Source organism: Eurytemora carolleeae, unplaced genomic scaffold (assembly GCF_000591075.1).
Source record: "Eurytemora carolleeae unplaced genomic scaffold, Eaff_2.0 scaffold73, whole genome shotgun sequence".
NCBI classification, from domain to species: Eukaryota; Metazoa; Arthropoda; class Copepoda; order Calanoida; family Temoridae; genus Eurytemora; species Eurytemora carolleeae.
This window is the reverse complement of record NW_019396049.1, coordinates 353,791-372,428: the sequence shown is the minus strand read 5'-3', so window position 1 is coordinate 372,428 and position 18,638 is coordinate 353,791. Positions and strand designations below refer to the sequence as shown.

The following is an 18,638-nucleotide window of genomic DNA, read 5'->3' as shown; positions in this document are numbered from 1 at the left end:
GGTAGTTATAGAACTAGAAAGGGATGATTCATTTCGTGTACTGTTTCGTTTTCTATCTATATTCTTCGTGTTTATTGAACAAATTTTCTCTAGATGTTTAAAAGTTGTGGCAGTACTTGAAATGAACCAGATTTTTCCGTGTCCCGGAGTGGAACATAACTTGGTATGCTTTTAAAGAAATTTCAACATTTTAAAACTATTTTCTGTCAAAGTTCGCTTTTAGTACGATTATTCTAAACAAACAAGTTTGAAATTTACAAAACTTCTTAGATGTTTGTAGACCCTTTTAAAAGTCTATAAAAACCTCAAAACGAATAAAAAATGAACTATCTCCTAGCCGCAGCTTCTTTAATATCCTAAAAAGTATATTTAAAAGATTATCTATTTGAAAAGTGATCTGAACCATCCTGTTCTGTTGAAGCTAGAAATGGTTTATCAAGATTCAGATACAATTATCCAGGTTCAGTAAACAGTACAGTACTATCTACAAGTGCAGGGTGTCCCACGATACATGAGAGTTGGTAAATAGTATCGAATGTCTTCTTCCATAAACTATATAAGATATTAAAGACATGTTACAGTTTAATTTGATAAAAAAAATCTTTTACTCAAATATATTTTACTTGTAAATCAATTTTTCTGTATTATGACAGCCATGTGATGTTTTTTATTATTTTGTTTGGCATCAAAGAACTGTATAAATTATGAAAGAAGACATTTAAAACTATTCATCAACCGTCATGTTTTGTGTATTAAAAATATAACTCCAAAAACTCAATGAACGGAAGATGCATCGTAAAGTTTGTTTGTCGTTTGAATTCATTGTATTCCACAGAAAGATGAAAGATTTTGTTTTATTGTTCTCCAATTTTGCTGTTTGTTGCAACAAATATGGCGTAAAAATCAGATTTTTAAAAATCACAATATTATTATTCCACTGCTAAAAACTTACTCTCAGTCTCGTTCTGTACACACAGTTGCAGCTTTAGTTTATTGCTTTTGGCAGTTTTATCTTATACTTATAGTTTTACAGATACAGGGTTGCCCACACAGAATGGGACTATTTATTACATGGGTTTCTGCCTTAATTTTAGAATTTTAATGGCATATTTAATGATTTGGCATAGGAAGAAACATGTCTACAGCTCACAGTGGACTAAGCCAGTAGGGTAGGTCAAATAGCCCTAGGATTAGGTCGGGTAGTGTAAAAAGTCTGAACGCGCAATGGGAGTTGTCATACTTAGCCCTCCGACGGGACTATGCCAAGAAAATTGACCTCTGTCGTATGTTAGTCCGGTTAGGGCGACGTACTGTACAGAATATGGTCGGGTCAGTACACGCTGTTATCTGGCAGGCCGGTACAAACTGGGCAGGTCCTGTTCGAATTCAAATTTACTAGGGCCCAGAATGAGCTTCAGAGTGTAGGAAACTGTAATGTATAAACAAAGTCTAAATAAATTCCCTACAGTCGTCTCTGCAGTTTCAACTTTTGAGGGTAACCCTGTATATTAAAATCTTCGTCTAAAATTCTGTTTTTTAGTTATCTATAAGTAATGCCTTTCATGTTTTGCAAAGGTCTTATTCAAACTATATTGATCTATACATTGGAGCTAAAGAAGGAAATTCCAATAAAGAAAAAACAAAACGATGTAACTTGAAACAAATCTTGATTTTCTGATCGTAGATCTTGGAGTATCTAAAAGGACCAGAACTATTTATGAGAATATTAGAAGCTTCTGAGGATTTAACGGAATTCCACATTGCAGGCTTTATCTTCCATATTCTTACAGGTTTAAAAAATGTTTAAATTTAATATAGGTTTATATAAGATCGACTTAACCTTGTCAAATGCAGGTTTATATAAGATCTAACCATGTCTAATACAGGTTCAATCTAACCATGTCTAATACAGGTTTACATAATATCTTACCTTGTATGATAAAGGTTTATATAAGATCTTACCTTGTATGATAAAGGTTTATATAAGATCTAACCATGTCTAATACAGGTTTATATAAGATCTAACCATGTCTAACACAGGTTTATATAAGATCTAAACATGTCTAATATAGGTTTATATAAGATCTAACCATGTCTAATATAGGTTTATATAAAATCTAACCATGCCTAATACAGGTTTATATAAGATCTAACCATGTCTAATAAAGATTTATATAAAATCTAACCATGTCTAATACAGGTTTATATAAGATCTAACCATGTCTAATACAGGTTTATATAAGATCTAACCATGTCTAATGCAGGTTTACATAAGATCTAACCATGTTTGCAAGATATAATCCTGTTAAATTTAGGTTTGGAGTATCTCCACGCTAGAAGAATTGTTCATCTTGACCTGAAACCTGAGAATATTGTTTGCACAGACAATGAAACCTTTAATCTCAAGATTATTGATTTCGGTTTGGCGAGAAGGTAAGAAATAAAATAGCTCTTAGGTTATATTTGTAAACAAAGAATTCTTTAAAGAGTATATATAAAACATACTCTGGGATTTATATTCAATAACGAAACAATTTATTCAATGAGATCGGTTTGTTTATTCAAATATTTCCAGGTTAGATGGTTCGGATATCAGGGTTATGGAAGGAACTGCAGACTTTGTATCACCGGAGGTAAGTTTGATCACATGAATTATATATAAATGTTTTTAATTTTAAAAATTAATTATTTTCAATTGTGGTTTCTCTATAGAAGTGAAATTTACTCATTTCTACTGCAGAAAAACATGAAAGAACCTATGTTACCTTAGAAAAACTTACACCTTTTAAAGGGTGTCAAAAAATCTTAGATTGTAATCAGAGAAAGTTAACAAAAAAATAGATGTTAATAAATATAGAAAACAAGTTAGGTTGAAATATAACAAACAGAAGCAATTGAAAGAAGGCCCAAAATAAAACGATTCTATTACAGTGAGACACAAAAAACTGTCGAGTAGGAAGACGACATTTAATTGCTGTGTTCCAGGTCTATTGGACTAATTAAAATCTAACTAACTAACTGTCGTCTTCCTATTCTTTCTACAATGAAACGTGTTTTCAGTATTTCTTCTAGGTTGTCAAATACGAATCTATCAGTACAGCCAGTGATATGTGGTCTCTAGGTGTAGTAGCCTATATTCTATTGACAGGTTGAGTACAAGCAAATGATTCTTTCATCATTATTTTCTGTATAGGTTCTTCAAGATTTTTAGGTTTCTCATCAGGTTATTGTCTTGGCTTTCAAAATATTACTTGAGAGTTTGTAGGTTCTTTGATACGGTATTCCTTTTTTTCACGATTTTAAGGTTTTTCTTTTTTCAGGTTCTCCTTAGCTAGGAACTTTAGAATGGATAACCTTTAATCCCGACTGCTTAATCCGAATATCCACTATGGAAACTTTTAATTTTAGTCCTTAATCCACTCTTTTTATCTCTCTTTGGATCCGTACATTGTTTTCTACAATGAGAGTGCAGGAATATAGTAAATTGTTTTGACCAATGACAGCCTTGAAAATAAATTTTATCCAATGAGAGACCTCCGCAATTTCTAACAAATAAAGAATTTGTTGTCGGCCATTTTGTAAATTAATCGGTGAAGAAAAATATGTAATTACCTTTGAGATTCATTTAAAACTAATTTTAGCCAATGAATATATAAATAATAAATGTGTTAGAAATTAAGTGAAGGCCCTTCCAGTCAAGAAACCGAGCAAATCTGGTGTTCTTAGAATCAAAATTGTTGATCTAAATAATTAATCTCGAAACTGGCATAATCTCGAGATTATGTCAGTCACGAGATTAGCAAAAAGAGAGGATTAAGCATTAATCCTGATATCCACCATTCTAAAGTTCACAGCTCTGTGGCCGAATTTAAAGAATTTGAGCGGCGGATTAAATTTAAGCCGTGGTTTAAATATGGTTGCTTCCACTTAAAATTGTATCAAATGTTTCAAGATTTAAGCCGGCGCTGAATTTAAACCGGGTTTTGGCAGATTTAAACCGCGGCTCAAATTCTTTAAATTCCATCTCTGGTTTCTTAAAAGTTTTGTTCTCTGTGTTATTTATTGTTTTTATTTTCTCTGGTTTTAGTATCTATTTATTTTCAGCTACTTAATTTACCATAGACATACTTGTATCCATCATTTATTTTAGGACTTTCTCCGTTCCTAGGGGACTCAAAGTCTGAAACCTTCGAAAATATAACTTCAGTGAGATACACTTTTGAAGAAAAAGAATTTGATCCAATCAGGTTTAATTTTTCTATTTTAATTTCCAATTCCCTAAAGTGTCAGTGAGAACTGTGCATCGGCTTATTTCTACAAACATAAGTTGTTAGTCAAGAACCATTAATGTTAACTTAAAAATAATAAAACACGAATATTTATGTGAGATTGGCTTGCTATTCTACATTATTCTGACGACTATTGTGAGATTTGTAGAAATGTATCAAAACAAACCTTAGATATTGACAAAACTAGAATTATGAATTATTTCCTTCTCTATTTGTATATTCTAAATATATTTCAGTGAATCCTGCAAGCATTTTATTTCCTCCTTCCTTCATGTTGAACCTAGTGAAAGATTATCTGCTAACCAAGCTTTAAACCATCCTTGGATCCTTCACAGGAACAGGAAAAACAGGTAACAGTGGGCGTGGAAAAGTTTGAACCATAAAACTGAGGAATAAGAAGACTGCACTTAGACTCAAGTTATGATTTCAATAGTTCAATAAACCTTAAACGCAATATTTGTGCAGTGTAAACAGACCCTTTTTACTTAAAAGGTTTAATTTCATACTACTAGTACACTCGGTACACGTAAAACTAGCTCCAACAAAATGCATTCTGTTTGAATCGGAATATTTTTAATTATATCTTTGTTTCTCATTTATAATCTGTCGAAAATAGTATTAGAGACCTCTTCTTAAATATTTGAAAATAGCATTAGAGACCTCTTCTTAAATATTTGAAAATAGCATTAGAGACCTCTTCTTAAATATTTGAAAATACTGAATCCAACAATAAGATATAAAATAAGAAATAAGATAAAATATAGGTCTAATGCGTAAAAATGGGTTCTAAAATTAAGACTGACCGGGCTTTTAACCAGGACATTTAGTTTAGCGTGGGTACAACGTTGTTGCTTCATGACAACATTAAGTATAAAGGAAGATGTAAAAATTGTAAATGATCTTTCAGAAAACAGTTTTTGTGCATAGAAGAGCCTCGTTCTCTAAATTTTGAACTATTAAGTGCTGGGTTTGAGAAGAGGAACCTGAGGAGCTACCTGGCCCGGACCCGGTGGATACATGCTAGTAAAGCTGTGTTACACAGTTCTCTCAAGGACCCGGAAAAGTAAACCATGGTTCAGAACAGAACTTTCAAACCCATTTAAACTTTTGAATCCTGAAAAGAAAACTGAACATTTAAAACGCAACATGTATTTATTTATGTTATTAATCTCAAATATATATTTATTCTAACTTAAAAATAAAACAGAGATGTAAAAAGTATTTTTTAAATTAAAGGAACTAGAGACGTTAGTTTAATTTAAAGTATTGCATGTCTGAATCACAAGTGTACCTAGCTTTTCAGCCTGTATCTTATGAAAGATGAATGGCTAAAAACTGTTTATTTTCAATTGATGTGGATTCTCTATATTAGTGACTTGCAGGTTTATGCCAAGAGAAAAGAAGAAAATTAAAACTTTTCCAGATTAAAAACTTCAATAATTTTTTTCATTCATTGTTTTCCAGATGATGGTTTATAAAATACCGGTGTGAATCGGATATGCCACTTTAAGAATAATAGGTCACTTGGTATTAAGCCTACAGTCTTTTTAAAGGGAGTGTTCGCGAAAAATGAAAGGGGGTATATATAGGCTTACGGCGAAAAATAATCACTTTTGATCGCTGCTAATCTTACTTCTATCTGTTACGTCTATAAGGGGCAAATTGTTAAAACCGACTTAAACCAAAGAACGTAGCGTCCATGCAAATGCAGAAAGTTGCAACATTCAAGTCGGATCGTAAAGAAATCAATTTAATTCCATCGATAATTTTTTGACGCATTCAAATTTAGTTGATATTTCATAATATTTTCTATTTTTATGATCTGAGAGTTACTTTTATTCCTGTTTCGAGGATTTTTGATAATGAAGACGAAATTTTCATATTTTCCAGGAATGTTCGAAAATCCAGCGCCAGAGAAATATTTAAAAAAAAAATCAAAAATATTATGAAATATTAACTATATACGAATGCGTCGAAATAATCGATGACTTTTGTTTGTAATATCTGAATGATTTGTTTGGAATTAAATTGATTTTTTACGATCCGAATTGAATATTGCAACTTTCTGAATTTGTATGGACGCTACGTTCTTCAGCATGAGTCGTTTTTAACAATGTTATCCTTATAGAAGCTAAAGATAGAAATAAGATCAAAAGCGCTTATTTTTCGCCGTAAGCCTATACCCCCTTTCATTTTTCGCGAACACTCCCTTTAAGTTGATTTTATGCTGAATTTTAATATTTTTCGTTTTGTGTGAGAGACGCAACAGTAAAACTTCTTTTTATTCTGAATAGAATTGGATTATTTATAATGTTTCTAGAATCTTTAACTGTTGTCAACTCAACGGATTTAGACAGTACGGAAAACATCCCATAAAAAAACAACTGTGATTTTACAGCAATTTTAAAAAACAAGTTGACATCTTTGATAAAAGAACACATTAATCTTGGAGTATAAATGATGCCCAGGAAATAGGAACTGAAAAGAGTTACTGAACCTTTCTTGTGAAATCTGAACAGTAAATTATAGAACTGGAGAGAAACAGATTCTCAGAGAGATGAATAAATTCCTAGGATAAGAGCATGTGATGCAACAATTTAGTTGTTCAGCTCAATTAACAATTTTAACTCTAGGGGTAGTGTTTAGACAGAGGGCATAGAGTTTACACTTGATGTAGAACATCGAGACAGTGAATCTATTTATTAGGATTGGAATTAATGCTAAAAAATCCATTTGAATCCTAGCTATTCCTTTCTTAGCTATATGCATGTAAATATCTACTTTTTTATTTTCTCGATTATTTTAATCCTCTATTCCTTTCCTAGCTATTTGCATATAAATATCTACTTTTTCATTTTCTTGATTATTTTAATCATTTATTCCTGTCATAGCTATATGCATATAAATATCTACTTTTTCATTTTCTTGATTATTTTAATCATTTATTCCTGTCATAGCTTTATGCATATAAATATCTACTTTTTCATTTTCTCAATAATTTTAATCCTTCATTCCTGTCATAGCTATATGCATATTACTATCTATTTTTTCATTTTCTTGATTATTTTAATCCTTTATTCCTTTCCTCGCTATATGCATATAAATATTTACTTTTTCATTTTCTCCATTATTTTCTCTTTCTTGTCCTGCCAGTTTCTAATTTATCTGATTTTTTTTCTCTTTCTTGTCCTGCCAGTTCCTTATTTATCTGAGTTTTTTCTTTTTCTTGTCCCGCCAGTTTCTTATTTATCTGAGTTTTTTCTCTTTCTTGTCCTGCCAGTTTCTAATTTATCTGATTTTTTTCTCTTCTCCTGCCAGTTCCTTATTTATCTGAGTTTTTTCTCTTTCTTGTCCCGCCAGTTTCTTATTTATCTGAGTTTTTTCTCTTTCTTGTCCTGCCAGTTTCTAATTTATCTGATTTTTTTCTCTTTCTTGTCCTGCCAGTTTTTTATTTATCTGAGTTTTTTCTCTTTCTTGTCCTGCCAGTTTGTTATTTATCTGAGTTTTTCTCTTTCTTGTCCTGCCTGTTTCTTTTTTGTCCGAGTTTTTTCTATTTTTCTTGTCCCACCATTTTCTAACTATTTTAATATTCTGGTCCATATATACAAGATTATTAGATCTTTTCCCTTTTCAAGGGGTTCAGAAAGTTATATTCCTGTGTGATTGATGTCTTTGTCTCATTTGTGTTTTTGAAATCCTTGCTTTATCTAAAGGGTAACCATGTTCTTTTTCTACTTGTTGCATTATATTTAGAATCCTCTGTTTAATTTGTTTAATTGGGCATCATTTTAATTATAAAATTATCTGAACATTCCCTTTAATTTTCTTAAATTCTTGTTTGTATACTTGCTCTGCTAGTTTTACTTCATATCAAATTATTCTACCCTGATAAATCGACCCTCACAAATACATATGTCAATCAGATCCCACTCCCCCCACCAAGTGGGTTGAGAGTGAGCAACTGCCCCCCATGGGGTTTCCCCTCAAGGGGTCTGAGAGGAAGGAGCTGCAACCCCCCCCCCCTCCCGACCTCTTTTTCTATCCTTTCCATCACTTTGCCCGATCTTTTATCTAAACCGGCTTTCTTTCTTTTCTCCTTTCCCCATCTATCTCTATCTTAATTTTTCACATTTTTCCGATAGTTTTCTTATCACCGCTGTTTGCAATTCTGGAATCCCATTTTCTAAAAACAAGAACAATGATACTTCGTTGTATCTCCTTCTTTACCAAACCTTAAACCCTCAAGACATTTCTAATTTCAACCTAATCTAAACCTGCTCAATCTCCCTAACCCTCAGTAGTTAGTTCACTCAACCTGATCTAAACCTGCTCAATCTCGCTAACCCTCCGTAGTCAGTACACTCAACCTGAACTAAACCTGCTCAATCTCACTAACCCTCAGTAGTTAGTTCATTCAAGCTGATCTAAACCTGCTCAATCTCCCTAACCCTCAGTAGTCAGTTTACTCAAACTGATCTAAACCTGTTCAATCTCCCTAACCCTCAGTAGTCAGTTCACTCAACCTGAACTAAACCTGCTCAATCTCCCTAACCCTCAGTAGTCAGTTTACTCAAACTGATCTAAACCTGTTCAATCTCCCTAACCCTCAGTAGTCAGTTCACTCAACCTGAACTAAACCTGCTCAATCTCCCTAACCCTCGGTAGTCAGTTTACTCAACCGGAACTAAACCTTCTCAATCTCCCTAACCCTCAGTAGTCAGTTTACTCAACCTGAACTAAACCTGCTCAATCTCCCTAACCCTCGGTAGTCAGTACACTCAACCGGAACTAAACCTGCTCAATCTCCCAAACCCCCAGTAGTCAGTTCACTCAAGCTGATCTAAACCTACTCAATCTCCCTAACCCTCAGTATTCAGTTCACTCAATCCGAACTAAACCTATTAATTCTTCACAATCCTGACAACCCTTTCAATCTACAGATTGAAAACAAACCTACTAAACCAATTAAAACCCTTCCATTATTCAAATCATACCAAACCTTCTTAAAAAGACAATCGTCATAACTTTAAATAATCCTCCGATCCCTCCGATTAAAAAGAGGCATGCCCGATTCAAAACAGTATCCTTGAAACATTAATTAAATCCATAATGTGGAAGTTAATATAGATTTTCTAGCAAGAAAAGTGTTAAATTCAAATAATTTCTCCATTGATTGTAAAGTTAGAAATGCGCGAGTCCCTTTTTCAGAGAAACCACAAGTGAAAATAAACAGTTTCCATAAACACAAACCTTGAAATCTAATTCATATTTGATCGGACGAAGCTTAATGGGTACCCTTGTATAATGGACATGTTAAAGAGTAACTTAAAATTACGTTTATAGTTCATCATTTAAAATCTTCCCAAACAAGAACAGTTTTAAACATTTCACAATACTATTGAATCCGAACCGTATCTTCTCAATTAGTATATCCTAAACCTAACAACTCTTGTTAACCCTAAAAATCTTCCGAGTCTGTAAAAGAGCTTACTAAACATTCTATATTTACAAAATACCTTGAAATTCCTATAAAAGCTAATTAAGTTAATATTAAATATCTCTGTTAATAATCCTGGTAACAATGTTCAGATAGCAATCTTTGGATTCTTTTTTATAATTGAGCATCATCTTATTCATAATAATAGAATAAACAATAGGTCGAAAAATGAGCGGCATAATATTTACGGATTTATGTACAGGGTTTCCCAAAAAATATGGGAATTAGGAAAAGACTTTGAAATCGTCTTCGATTTCCGAAAGTTGATAAATGGAAAAGAATTTAAAAGTAAAAGTTGTTCGTTTTATGAGCGTTTGAAAATATTGTCTGCCTTCTTTATATCTTTAAAATTGAGGGAGATATTATTAAACATTTGGACGATTTTGGTTTTATTTAATAAAATATATCTCCGTCAATTTTGAAGGTGCAAAACATTTGATACTACAAGACTAGTAGTTTTAATTATTAACTGTGTTAACTGGGATACATACTAAAATTTTGTTCACGTAATAATTCTGCGATATAAGAGTTGTCAGTTTATTCCCGTGTTTATCGGGACACCCTGTATGTATGTGTGTTTATTAAAAATGTAACATTTGCCCTCTGGATTACAAAGGATAGGTATGTACAAAGGATAAGTGGCATGTTTCTCAGATTTTCCGTTTCGATGAAGGAGGTCGATTTGTACTGAGTATTGTGAACATAATTTTTCTATTCCCACGGGCAATGTAGGACACTTCAACTACATAAATTCATGATGGTAGATTATGCAAGAGTTCTAAAAAATGGCGTTCGTCTACTTTTCGTCGTGACCCCTTTATTCTTCATTCTAATTTTTAACCGTCGTATATCCAATAAATGTAAGAAAAAAGATGATTATTATTTAGAATTTTCAAATGAATTACAGAAGTTTTCCAAATCAATAATAAAATGCAAAAAGCGCAACAAATTCTTTTAGATTTATATATCATTCATCCTTAATGTAGTTTACTGTAAGTACAGATTCAATAATTGATAAATAAAAGTTTAGATAATATTTGAATATGTGCACTCAGTTTAATACATATCTCAAGCTTGAGAACGAATTGGAGAATAAATGGATTGTTTATTATCTTGGTCTAGCCTGGGCAGCAGAACTAGGAAATGGAGTTATACAAACTATTACAGGTATTGAGGTGTGTTAATGCCTTTTGACCAACATTAATGACAGGATGTTAAGTTACTTAACGTCCTTTGGAACAATTTATTAAAATGTCCTCCCACTTTGTGAAGTTTTTGTTAAAAAAATTGCGCATTTTCATCTTAAAAGACGACAAAATTGTGTACAACAACTGCTTCGGGAAATTTAGAATGTTACCTTAATTTCCCTGCAATTTTGTTGAAAATAATTATTTTATCCTTTTTTCTGTAAATATTTAAAAAGCTGATCATATTCAACATAGAAACTTTAATATTTCAAACATAAATTCTCTTAATTTAAAAAGTAAAAGTTTCAAATATTTAAAGGTGTATTATACCATCATTGTGAGAACCATGAAACTGTGGAAAATGCAGACGTTGTTAGTTTCCGATCTTTAATAGTACAAAAAACAAGAAACACTTCAATTTTCAGTGAACACCGATCCACTTAAATTCATAATTTGATTTTTAGGCTACAGGTTTAACAATGTGCTTTCAAACAACATCAAACACACGATATTTAAACGTCGTCGTCCTATTCCTCAGTTTTATGGTTTTATGCATGGCGCCATTCGAAAAATAATGATTTAGGCAAGTACAAAGTAATCCTTTCATAAAATCAAATCCAAAACATTTATCTGTTTATTAAAGGGAGTGACCGGCTATGTAAGGTAATTGAACTGAGTATGCAGTGTTGTCGAAAACTTCTTTAGGATTCATTTGAGACATATTTCACTTTTTAAAGATCTGTAAATCCTGAGTTTAAGCGCAAATGTGACGTTTAAAACTCCTGATTTGGGGGTGGATACACTTTCAGAATTAGTTTTTTTTTAATTATTAAATAACGACAACGAAAAATAAAATAAAAATTATACAGTAATCTAATTAGATGGCTAGGAACATATTTCACAAAAGAAATCTGTCAATAAATTAATGCTAAAATCGATTATTTCGTTTTCATTATTATATTGAATTTCTAATTTTCTTTGAATTTTTTCGCAGATTTCTTCAAATTCTTTAAATGTCGTCTTTTCAATAATAGTTATAGAAAATCTGCGAACATCTTTGTGAATAACGAGAAACTAGAATAATGAGATAATAGAAACTAATAATTGAACAAGATTACTTATTTTCGATGATAAGATTAATTTTTATTTTCTCAAATGCTCCTAAACATGACGTCTGTAGTTTATTGTAGAATATGTTTACATTTTATGTCGTCGTTAATTAATAATTAAAAAAAAACTAATTCTGAAAGCGTATCCACTCCCAAATCAGGAGTTTTGAACGTTTAATTTGCGCTCAAACTCAGGATTTACAGACTTTTAAAAAGTGAAATATGTCTCAAATGAATCCTAAAAAAGTTTTCCACAACACTGCGTCCTCTGTTCAACTACCTTACATAGCCGGTCACTTCATTTAATAATATTTATCTAACCTGCTCGATGCTCTAAACTCTAAACAATTCATCTTAAAAGAATAAATATCCAGGACCTATGCAACCGTATCTAGCGTTCAACTTATCCACGGACACATGGACAATCAACCTGGTCTGGACTCTTGGGTTCATTGGGTTCCTGGTCGGGAGTATACTCACATCATATACATTCACTAAACATCTTGTCACAGGTTAGTATATATATATATAGGAGTATACTCACATCATATACATTCACTAAACATCTTGTCACAGAATAGTATATATATAGGAGTATACTTACATCATATACATACATTCACTAAACATCTTGTATCAGGTTAGTATATATATATATAGGAGTATACTTACATCATATACATTCACTAAACATCTTGTCACAGGTTGTATCTAGGTGTATACTTTACTTAATTACATCATAGTTCCAGAAATATTCGAAACCTGATAAAAAATCTGACAGAGGAGAGCTTTGATTCAAGGAAGTTAATTACACATGAATTCGGTTTATTTTGTACTTTTATGACATTGAAACATCAATTTTTATATAAAATACGATGGAATTTTTGAAACGTAGGAAGTTTTTAAAAGTTATATTTTAATGTTCTCCTTAGACGGCCCAAGTCTTATCAAAACAAAAAAAAATACTTTATTTTGATCAACAAACAAATGGATTAAATTCTATGGTTCCTAAAAAATAAAATCTTACCAGAGCAACTTTAATCCGTTTTAAATTCTGACTTTTGATTGGTTAAGCTTTGAAACCCCTCATTGGTCATCTTCTGCAGGTAGAATAGGTTTAATTGAAAAGTTTTTAAAGATTAGAAGAATACCCAAGCAGAAAGAGAAGAACAGATTAGTGATTTAGTAACGAAAGATCCGGGCCTCAGATTAAATTCTTATTTAGGTCGATTGAAACTAATGACAATGTTCCTTACTCTTCTTCTCACTGGTTTATCCACGCTGTCTCTTCCCTTCTCTCCTAATCTTCCAATCCTTCTCTTCTGTAGATTTGTTCAGGTAGGAAACCTGGAGGATTTGTTCAGGTAGGAAACCTGGAGGATTTGTTCAAGTAGGAAACCTAGAGGATTTGTTAGGTAGGAAACCTGGAGGATTTTTTCAGGTAAGAAACCTTGAGGATACGCTTAGGTAGGAAACCTGGGGGATTCATTCAGGTAGGAAACATGGAGGATCTGTTCAAGTAGGAAACCTGGAGGATTTGTTCAAATAGAAAAACCTGGAGGATTTGTTCAAGTAGGAAACCTGGAGAATCTGTTCAGGTAGGAAACCTTGAGGATACACTTAGGTAGGAAACCTGGAGGATTTTTTTCAGGTAGGAAACCTGTAGCATATGTTCAGGTAGGAAACCTGGAGAATATGTTCAGGTAGGAAACCTGGAGGATCTGTTCAGCTGAAAACCTGGAGGATATGTTCAGTTAGGAAACCTGGAGGATCTGTTCAGGTGGAAACCTGGAGGATATGTTCAGTTAGGAAACCTGGAGGATCTGTTCAGGTGGAAACCTGGAGGATATGTTCAGTTAGGAAACCTGGAAGATACGTTTAGGTAGGAAACCTGGAGGATATGTTCAGTTAGGAAACCTGGAAGATACGTTTAGGTAGAAAACCTTGAGGATACGCTTAGGTAGGGAACCTGGAGGATTTTTTCAGGTAGGAAACCTCGAGGATATGTTCAGTTAGGAGACCTGGAGGATCCGTTCAGGTGGAAACCTGGAGGATATGTTCAGTTAGGAAGCCTGGAGGATCTGTTCAGGTAGGAAACCTGGAGGATATGTTCATTTGGAAACCTGGAAGATACGTTTAGGTAGGAAACCTTGAGGATACGTTTAGGTAGAAAACCTGGAGAATCTGTTCAAGCAGGAAACCTGGAGGATACGTTTAGGTAGGAAACCTAGAGGATTTGTTCAGGTAGGAAACCTAGAGGATTTGTCCAAGTAGAAAACCTGGAGGATCTGTTCAAGTAGGAAACCTGGAGGATTTGTTCAGGTAGGAAACCTAGAGGATTTGTTCTGGTAGGAAACCTAGAGGATTTGTTCATGTAGAAAACCTAGAGGATTTGTTCAGGTAGGAAACCTAGAGGATCTGTTCAGGTAGGAAACCATGTAAACCTAGAGGATTTGTTCAAGTAGGAAACCTAGAGGATCTGTTCAGGTAGGAAATCATGTAAACCTAGAGGATTTGTTCAAGTAGGAAACCTAGAGGATCTGTTCAGGTAGGAAACCATGTAAACCTAACAATTTGCTCGACTTGTCTTAAATGACCAATGACAGATCGATCCTTCGAACACTGTAGGATTGATGATTGTAAAATAAATGAGGTTTAATCAATTATTTTCTGGATGAGGACCTTAGCATCTGTCCGTCCACTTGGAAGACAATCTTAAATCCAACCAACCATTGCATTTTTATTTTGCATTAAGGATAAACAACAACAGTTGTGAAAAAATCAAAATCCACTTTTTGCAGGTTCAATGAAAATCTGTTAATTCTATCTTTATCTTCTAGTTTTTATGCTACGGGATATTTTTGACTGGAGACAGTATTCTTCTTGTATTTACTCTTGGTCCTGAGACGAGCAGACCTTTTATAAACATTCTTCATTTCTTCATCAGGTTTATTTTTTGTTTTAATATATACACAATACACATTAAACAATTCAGGTTCAACAATAAGAAATAAGAATTGTAAATCGATCAAAATTAAGACCAATTAAGCACAAACCTTTTTTTATGAAAACATTTTTTTAATAAAAATAAATTTACTATTTGAAGCCAAGACGACAACATTTTTGATCAAGCAAAGACCAAACTCAAACCCATAATTTGTGTAAATTTTTTCTAAAACATACTAAAAATATCTTCAAAGTATCTGAAAAGCAAAATCCAAAAAAATATTTTGAATATTTACAGACAGAATCTTTCTTCACAGTCTGAAAGGGAGATCTTTTAGAAGTATGATAGGCTTATTCAAGTCGTAATGCAGTTTTTTCATTGTTTAAAACTTAACTTCTTTTTAGCATTGGGTTTCTTATTGGAACTTTTCTAGTTCAACCTTTTCTTCCTGAGACAAGTGAAGAGGTGTGCAGGTAGGGATTAAAATAAACCTCGGTATATTCCACAGTAAACTAAAGTAAAATCCACGGAATATTGAACATTTGTATGCTTTCTTTTTGTTGTAGAGCTATCAACAAGAATAAGATTAAAAATGTTTTGATATTTTGATATGTGACCTCATCATACTTGTGCACAAAATCAAAACTAGAGGAGAGCTACGAGGTCACAAAATCGTTCCAGTAATGTTTTTAGACAGAAATGCAAATATTTTTATCAAAATTGATGACGTCTTTGCCACAAACTCTTATCTTATAATCTCAATATCTTTGGAAACCCATGTCGTAGACCTTAAATATTTCACACTATGAATTCTGTTAGATCAAATATTTTAAGTTTGAAATATCAAAAGTTTACACCATTAGGTTGTATGGACATAGGGATAAGAAAATTTCATTTTTTTTCAAAAACTTAACTCATGCAGTTTGCTGCCCCCCCCCCCTCTTCTGAAAACCCCGATGTGTCCCAATTTTGATATAAATATATTATGATATACTTTCTATCTAAACTGCACACATTGCAAAGGTTTTCCAATAGTTTCCTAATTAAATCCTGGAACAGAACTGGAATCATAATATCATCCTACCATAATAAACTATATATGTTTATATTTATAATCCTGGAACAGAACTAGAATCATAATATCATCCTACAATAATAAACTATATGTTTATATTTATAATCCTGGAACAGAACTGGAATCATAATATCATCCTACAATAATAAACTAGATATTTTTATATATATAATCCTGGAACAGAACTAGAATCATAATATCATCCTACAATAATAAACTATATGTTTATATATATATATAATCCTGGAACAGAACTAGAATCATAATATCATCCTACAATAATAAACTATATGTTTATATATAATGCTTTGTATTCCATTTTTTTCTATATTTCTATATTTCTTAATATTTGTATTCTACATTTCTTAATATTTGTATTCTATATTTGTTAATCTTTGTATTCTATATTTCTTAATCTTTGTATTCTATATTTCTTAATCTTTCTATTCTATATTTCTTAATCTTTTTATTCTATATTTCTTAATCTTTGTATTCTATAATTCTGAACCTTTGCATTCCATAATTTTATTCGTTTTTTTCTATGGTTAATTATATATTTACTTTTTTATTCTATATAGTATACTTTTTACTTAAAGGTTTAATTAGTTGTTTTCAATATTTAATTTTTTGTATTTCTAAACTCTATTTTTGGATTCCATTTATCAATTCTTTGTATTCGATATTTGAATTTTTAGTATTCGATATTTGAATTTTTAGTATTCGATATTTGAATTATTTTTATTCCTTTTTTAAACTGGTTGTATTTCATATTTTACCTCTTTGTATGCTAAATTTCAATGGTTTTCAAACTCTATGTATTCCAAATTTGAATTTTTTATATTCTATAAATTAAAACTCTTTGTATTTAATACTTGAATTATTTGTATTCAATATTTGAATTCTTTGTTTTCTTCGAGTTACATATTTGAATTCGTTGTATTCTATATTTGAATTCTTTGTATTCTTCGAATTCCATATTTGAATTCGTCGTATTCTATATTTGATTTCTATGTATTCTATATTTGAATTATTTTTATTCTTTGAATTCCATATTTGAATTCGTTGTAATCTACATTTGAATTCTTAAAATTGTTTGTATTTGAACTGTTGAACTGTTGAACTGTTGAATTGTTGACCTGTTAAACTGTTGAACTGTTGAACTTTTGAACTGTTGAACTGTTGAACTGTTGACCTGTTAAACTGTTAAACTGTTAAAATGTTGAACTGTTGAACTTTTGAACTGTTGAACTGTTGAACTGTTGAATTGTATAACTGTTGAACTGTAGAACTGTTGAACTGTTGAACTGTTAGACTGTTGACTGTTGACCTGTTAAACTGTTGAACTGTTGAACTGTTGAACTGTATAACTGTTGAACTGTAGAACTGTTGAACTGTTGAACTGTTGATATGTGGAAATGTTGAACTGCTGAACTGTTGAACTGTTGAACTGTTGAACTGTTGAACTGTTGAACTGTTGAACTGTTCATTATAAAAATTATAATGAGAAGAATCTAGTGAGAAGAACATTTTCCTTTCACAGTTCTCTCTCTAATCTCAAACTGAAAATACTTATCTCAATTAAACTTTTTAGATCAAACAGCAAACTTTTGGATAATTCATCTTTTGGAAATCTATCCAAGCTTGACAGTGGGCTCCAGGGGGGCCAGGAGAACCAGGAGAACAGCTCTCTTCATATAGAAACAATTCTTGGGATTCAATCCATTTGTTGGCCCTTTTTAATATCTGCAGGTCATTTATTAATTTAACATTTGTTTTTATATTTCAGTAATCTTGTCTTTGAGGAGATAGCAAAAAAATATCAGAAACTTTCTTTTGATTTTTTGACAAATTCTAGAAAATAAAATCCGCTTTGCCACCAGACAAAATTGTGTCTCCGTAAATATTTCTGAGATAAAACGTCTAATGATACCGATATGAATCATTCATGCCATTTCTTTAAATAAAATAAACAGTCCCTTTTTTATTCGTGCGAAATGAATGTCGTCTTAGTTTTCCTAAGGTAATGTGGCTAAAGATTTTTTAAAATTTCATTTGTTACAACTAATATATCTCTAAAATTGTTTACAACATTTTATAAAAGATAGAAAAAAAGGAATATAAACTGAAATTAAATATCTGCAGGTTGGTGTATTTGTATCAGCTTTGGATTTGTTCTTCTATCCTACTCCAACCTTCAGATGCCTAAATTCTACGGTTCAAACTCTTCCAAGAGCAGGACGGATTTCTCCTCCAAATCCTCTGATAAACTATCTAGGACCGGGAAGAGGATATTTCTCGTCCTTGTCGTTCTATTCTTCTCTCTATCCGGAGCAGTTGTCAGAGTATTTCAGTCCATGACGACAACTTTTGCTTTGTGTGGACCTTTAGCGTTAGATTCTCACAGGTAGAGACAGATAGATTCTCACAGGTAGATACAGATAGATTCTCACAGGTAGATACAGATAGATTCTCACAGGTAGATACAGATAGATTCTCACAGGTAGATACAGATAGATTCTCACAGGTAGATACAG

At 32.1% G+C, this 18,638-nt stretch overlaps 2 protein-coding genes across 3 annotated transcripts in view; both read left to right on the top strand.

The window, feature by feature from the left end:
- Positions 1 to 86: 86 nt before the first annotated feature.
- Positions 87 to 5,507, top strand: LOC111704177 (myosin light chain kinase, smooth muscle). The gene is made up of 9 exons (XM_023476333.1): positions 87 to 163; positions 394 to 460; positions 1,685 to 1,790; positions 2,316 to 2,433; positions 2,576 to 2,633; positions 3,073 to 3,148; positions 4,151 to 4,247; positions 4,526 to 4,639; positions 5,251 to 5,507. Exons 2-9 carry the CDS (start codon positions 428 to 430, stop codon positions 5,354 to 5,356), a joined length of 708 nt encoding a protein of 235 aa, XP_023332101.1. The 5' UTR covers positions 87 to 163; positions 394 to 427; the 3' UTR covers positions 5,357 to 5,507.
- Positions 5,508 to 10,788: 5,281 nt separating this feature from the next.
- The window catches only part of LOC111704241 (sodium-dependent glucose transporter 1), a 9,462-nt gene continuing 1,612 nt past the window's right edge, over positions 10,789 to 18,638 (top strand). The window contains exons 1-7 of one of the 2 annotated variants that reach the window (XM_023476410.1): positions 10,789 to 10,953; positions 12,457 to 12,594; positions 13,308 to 13,420; positions 14,923 to 15,029; positions 15,434 to 15,502; positions 17,696 to 17,853; positions 18,247 to 18,508. In XM_023476410.1, the coding sequence (XP_023332178.1) occupies positions 10,830 to 10,953; positions 12,457 to 12,594; positions 13,308 to 13,420; positions 14,923 to 15,029; positions 15,434 to 15,502; positions 17,696 to 17,853; positions 18,247 to 18,508 (971 nt within the window). In that variant the 5' untranslated portion in view covers positions 10,789 to 10,829. Of the gene's footprint in view, positions 10,954 to 12,456; positions 12,595 to 12,618; positions 12,657 to 13,305; positions 13,421 to 14,922; positions 15,030 to 15,433; positions 15,503 to 17,695; positions 17,854 to 18,246; positions 18,509 to 18,638 lie in introns of those variants that run through there. The other variant, XM_023476421.1, reaches the window with a different exon arrangement.